The following is a 5,620-nucleotide window of genomic DNA, read 5'->3' as shown; positions in this document are numbered from 1 at the left end:
AAAGATTTTATTTATTTATTTGACAGAGAGATAGAGAGCACAAGTAGGCAGAGTGGCAGGCAGAGGGAGAGGGAGAAGCAGGCTCTCTGCCGAGCAGGGAGCCAGACATGGGGCTCGATCCCAGGACCCCGGGATCATGACCCGAGCCGAAGGCAGCCGCTTAACCGACTGAGCCACCCAGGCGTCCCTACGCTGTTTTCTGATTACCCGAAGAGTCGAGGCCCGCTAGGTGCCAATAGCCGTGACCTCACCCGAGCGGAGTCCTGCCGGGAACCCGGGCGCCCCCAGCACACGGGCTGCCGAGGGGCGTCGGACCTCGCGCTTCAGCGGGTGGTCCAGGCAGCGGCCACTTTTCCTTCCCTACATTGTTTGTCCGTAGCGCTTCCCACGTAGAGCAGAAGCCGGTTCGCCTGAGGGCAGGGGTCCTGACCGGGGTTCACCCGCCTCCCGGGCCGTCTTTGTCAGTCAGTGATGCCCTGGCCCAAGGGAGTTGTTCCCGGGGCAGGCGGGTCTCGTTGTTGGAAGGCTCTGGTTTTTATCTGTGGGCCACGGCCAGCGCACCACCTGTTTCCGTGACGTTTTATTGGGCCACCGCCACGTCCATGTGTCTCCACAGCGCGGAGGGCTGCCGTCGTGCCCGCCAGGGCACCAGAGTCCTGAGCGCAGAGGCTGAGCGGCCCCCAGAGCCTAAAACGCTTCTCAGCGGGCCCTCGTTTACGGAGGTTTGCGGGCCCCGCTCTAGTCTGAATTCTGTCTAAAGCCGAGCCACAGATCTGGCCACATCACTGATCCCAGCCCTGTTTAAAAAAAAAATAAGGATTTGTGGGGGAGGCGGGAGAATTTGCAGAGTAGGCAAGAGAATTAGGAAAATTGGTCTACAGAACTAAGGGCTGATAAGGATGTGGAGGGAAGCCCATAAGTGGATTATTTGCTAAATTGGACACAAAGTAATATTCCTAATTCTAGAAAGCCAGTTGAAAGGGAAACTCTTATAAAGGGTTTTTCTTTTTTTCTTTTTTAAAGATTTTATTTATTTGAGAGAGAACGAGAGAGAGTGAGAGAGAGAGAAGGGGGGGAGGGGGCAGAGGGAGCAGCAGACTCCCCACTGAGCAGGGAGCCCGACGTGGGACCCTGAGATCATGACCTGAGCCAAAGCCAGATGCTTAACCAACTGAGCCACCCAGGTGCCCCTCTTTTTTTTTTTTTTTTTCCTTTTTCTTTCCCCTTTTTTTCCTCTGAAAGCTGTATATTTCAATCAGAACACTGCTTGCCTCAGGCTAGGTTATGCCGCATAACAAAGAGCCCCCAAACTGCAGTGGCTTAGTGGCTTAGCAGGGGGGGTCTCTGTGTTGCTCCAGCGAACGTGTGTCTGGGGTCAGCGGGGGGGGGGGGGGGGGACACTGCTCTCTACTCATGGAAGGGACTGCGAGTCCTGGCACAGCTCAGTGTCACGTGCATGTGAGGCAGGGACGGATCTGCTTTCCCCTCCTTACCCCTGACTCCATTCCTTCTGCTTGTCTCTGTTAGTCATGTGGCATACATGGTCTCTCTCTCCTCTGTAAGAACACGGTTTTCCCTTTTCCCTTTTGTTAAGATTTTATTTATTTGAGAGAGAGGGCGCATAAGCAGGGGAGGGGGCAGAGGGAGAGGGAGAAGGAGACTCCCCACTGAGTGTGGAGCCCGCTGCAGGGCTCCATCCCAGGACCCTGAGATCATGACCCGAGCTGATGGCGGATGCTCAACGACTGAGCCACTCAGGTGCCCTATGGTTTTCCCTTTAACTGAAGGGCCCCCACGACATGGCATTTTATGGATAGCTCTCCTTCACCTCCCAGGGTCTCTCTCTTCTCATACCCTCTCGTGCTCAGCTGCTTCCGTCCCCCTCTTAATGTCTGCGTGAGTCCTGGATGTGAGTGCCCTTGTTTGCTCACTTGTCGGTGGGTATCGCTGTCCCACCTTTTTGCAATTGCAAACTTACTGGTCACCATTCTTGTCACACATTTCCCTGTGTGCTCTGGTTGTCTTGATAGTGGATTCTTGGGAGTGGGGCAGCTGGTCACACAGCGTGTGCCTCTTACATTTAGATATTGTCACCCTCTGCTCCAGTCTACATTCCTCACTGTCTTTTGAATTTGTGCTGTGATAGGCAAAAAAAACCAAAAAAGTTCTCTTGATTTGGTTATTTTTGAGGTCCCTGTGTTCCCTTCGGTCACTTGAGCCTGGCACCAAAGCGGACGAGCCCCCCCATCTGCCTAAGAGGGAACTCAGAGAGTGAAGGGTGCGGGCGCTAAGTCTGGAACTGACCCAACCGTACCCTGTCCTCCCTCCTTTATCATCCCAGACTACATGAGTATGCTACCAGCTGTTCCTTGGCTTATAGCACTTTCCTGGGGGAGATGTCACTGGAAGGTCCCTTCCTCCCAGTAAGGGGTCATCTTGGGATGTGATTTTGCTTTAAATTTCAGTGGAAAAGCATGGGAACATCCCCTCACCCGTACTATCTGACCACGGTGGTGCTGCTTGTCCTGGCCAGGGGAATCGGGACGCTGAGCAGCCCTCCGGGGCTCTAGGAGCACTGTGACTTCTGGGTCCTGTGTGGGGTCCGGGGCCCTGGGGGCCTATGGTCACTGCTCCTCCTGAGCACTGCTCGAAACGCCCCGCGAGGCGGCCCTTCCACTCACGTTGAGGTCCATGACCTGAAACAGTCTCTCCACCTTCATCCCAAAATGCCAAACTCTTCATCTTACCGCAATAAATCTGTTAAAACCTTTTCTTCTTTGCAGTCTTTTCAGGGAAGTCAGGGACGAGCCTACCTCTTCAATTCTGTGTGAGTACTACTGCCACTGGCCATGTGGACATGCTGTGTTCATGGTCAGATCACATTTAGTGCTTCTGTCCATCCCTGCACTTTAATTACTAAAAGCCAGAATATGTAGATAGAATTCCCCAGTGGGCTAGAATGACCCAGTGGTTTTGTTTTTGGTTTTTGGTTTTTTTTTTTTCCTTAAGATTTTATTTATTTGAGAGGGGGGGAGAGAGAGAGAGAGCCCGAGTCGGTGGGAGGGGCAGACGGAGAGGGAGAAGCAGACTCCCTGCTGAGCAGGGAGCTTAACTGACTGAGCCACTCAGGTGCCCCTAGAATGACCCAGTGTTTTGATATAATCTTCAGGAATTTCTTTCTCTCTCTAGTGTGAGAGTTTGGGGGAGGGGTGTGGTCTTATCTGAGAACGAGCTCCCATACACGGTGTGGTCTGTGACCCATTTGTGGTGGGTTTGATTTTAACCACGCTCCATACAGAACTGTGGTCACTGGGAATGCCGTCTTGGGATTCTCCTGGGGAAATAAAGTTGTTCCTTCTCATGAAAGGTGGTGGGCAGGGGGCGGTGCCTCTGGTAACCAGTTAGCTGGAGAAAGAACCATCCATGGCGGGGTGGAGGGGGGCCGGTGGAGAGTTGTGGGGGGATCCTGAGCGCTGTCCTTGCCTCCTCCCCTGCAGGGTGAATGTGGGCTGCGGCCCTGCGGAGGAGAGGGTCCTTCTCACTGGTCTGCATGCGGTCGCAGACATCTACTGTGAAAACTGCAAAACCACGCTCGGGTGGAAATATGTGAGTACCCGTCCACACCGGCCTCGCGGAGACTGCGCAGACTTACCACGATGAATAAAACACACGTTACAGAAACAAAATTTGCAAAGGAATAAGACCTCCCGCTGGAAGTGTCAGAAAATCCACGTTCTCGTAACAGAATCTCTTTTGAGCTGATTAAAGATGGAGGTCCCCACGTGGGAGGTCCCCACGCTCACCTCACTCCCAGGGCGGGGGTGACAGCCACGCTGGTTGGGAGAGCATGTGGCCCCACCCTGCAGACCTGTGCCCTCCGAGGGCCCCCTGGAACGGGGGGAGTGTCCCCCACACAGGTGGCTGGTGACGTTACTTTGCGGTAGCAGTGACAGCAGACTCCACTGCGGTGCTCGGCGCAATTGCTGCCGGCCCACGGGGGGCTTGGCCCATGGGCAGCTTCTGCCCAGCGCCCCCCCCACACACACACACTCCCTGCTCCCATTGTCCCCCACCCCTCCCGTTGACTCCCAAGTTTGTCCCCAGTGCCCCTGACCACCCCTAGTGGCATCTGAGAGGTGCATGTGGGTGTGGCTGGTGCCTGCCTTCATTCAGTTGTCCTCTGCAGCCATTCTGGCCGGCTTGGTCAGGGCCACCTGTGCTCCCTCTTCCTAGAATTCCCGATTGTTCCTGCTCTCCGTATTCCCCATCACATATGAGGACACGCAGTCCCCAGCATGGAGACGGGCTCCGTGAGACCTGCGCAAGCACGCACATGCACGCACTCCCCCCCGCCTCCACCGCCGAGCCCTATTCTGTTCCACCCTCACTGCCCATCTGAGGGTCTCCTCTTCCTCCAACATCTTGAACAGTCCCGGGTGCTTGGTATAGTTGCCTTCACTTGCCTTTTACCTGCAGTCCCTGCAAGGAGTATCTTGCTCCTCTTCCTACCTCCCAAATTGCCTTGCGCATGGTAGATGCTCAGGGACAAACGTGAATTACCCTCCCCTGTGAGTTGATCTGTAAGGTAAGGAGTAGAGCTGGGCTGTCCTGGCCCGCCCTGGCTTATCACCGAGACAGACCGACCCTTCCCCCGTCCCTGGTCCGCAGAACAAGGAACACCTGGGGAGACTTGATCTCATACACTTATTTTCTTTGCCAAGAGTGTAATGAAGTTGAAAAGTGAAATCAATTCTGCCCTGAAACCTTCTTTCTACTTTTTTTTCTTTTTCAAGGAACATGCCTTTGAAAGCAGTCAGAAATATAAGGAAGGAAAATTTATTATTGAGCTTGCCCACATGATCAAAGACAATGGTTGGGAGTAAAGTGAAAACTTTGTTCTCTTCCGAATGCTATTTTGTGAAAGAGACTGTAAGTGTAACGGAGGCATCCTGGATGACAGTATTTCTTGAACTTGAACGTTACGGCGGGCTGGCCTCTCCCGGCCGTTCGGGTGGTAAGGTGTCCCTCCAGCCTCTCTCCTGTTGACGTACATGGCTGTTTCTGAAATGTTTCAATGACCTTTTGCTAACTTCTCAAGTTCTAGAGAAAGAATTAACCAACTGATGACTTACCTGTCTAGTTAATACCTTCTTTTAAGATAGAGTTTGCCTGTGCTCCTTCATGTTTCATAGAAAACCAAACCAAATTTCCGCAGACCACAGGGTTAGGGGCTTTTCGGGGAGCAAGCTCACGCCCCTCTTTTTTTGAGTGAGGGTACTGTAGGCCACTTTTTTTCTAATTTGTGAAACTACAGATGGGTTATTCCTCTTGCAGATGAGCTGTTAAGGCATAGTGCTCATTTAGGAATCTTCCAGAAACAGTCAAGAAATCTATACACCAAGGGACCTTTTTTTTTTTTTTAAAGCCTTGTTGAGAACTAGAAGACACCACTGATTACATTTTAGATAAGCTATAAATAGAGAAATCTGTCTAATGGAACATCTTGTTTATTTAAGCCAACAGCCTTCTTATCTAGAAAGCAAGCGTTAGCAAAGACTGTCCCAGAGGGCCGCAGGTGCGCATGTGCGTAGGGCTGCAGTTCGGCAGGGCTCTGGAAGTG

General features: G+C 52.8%; 1 protein-coding gene across 1 annotated transcript in view; it reads left to right on the top strand.

Moving 5' to 3' along the window:
- YPEL1 (yippee like 1) overlaps positions 1-5,131 on the top strand; it is a 23,439-nt gene extending 18,308 nt beyond the window's left edge. Inside the window, exons 3-5 of the mRNA XM_025857250.2 lie at positions 2,784-2,827; positions 3,498-3,606; positions 4,794-5,131. Coding sequence (XP_025713035.1) covers positions 2,784-2,827; positions 3,498-3,606; positions 4,794-4,883 — 243 coding nt within the window. The 3' untranslated portion in view covers positions 4,884-5,131. The remainder of the gene's footprint in view (positions 1-2,783; positions 2,828-3,497; positions 3,607-4,793) is intronic.
- Positions 5,132-5,620: the final 489 nt, after the last annotated feature.

The sequence above is a fragment of the Callorhinus ursinus genome, unplaced genomic scaffold (genome assembly GCF_003265705.2).
Source record: "Callorhinus ursinus isolate GAN/ISIS: 27379988/994484 unplaced genomic scaffold, GSC_fseal_2.0 scaffold110, whole genome shotgun sequence".
NCBI classification, from domain to species: domain Eukaryota; kingdom Metazoa; phylum Chordata; class Mammalia; order Carnivora; family Otariidae; genus Callorhinus; species Callorhinus ursinus.
Note: the sequence above shows the minus strand (reverse complement) of the source record. Positions and strands in the feature narration are given on the sequence as shown.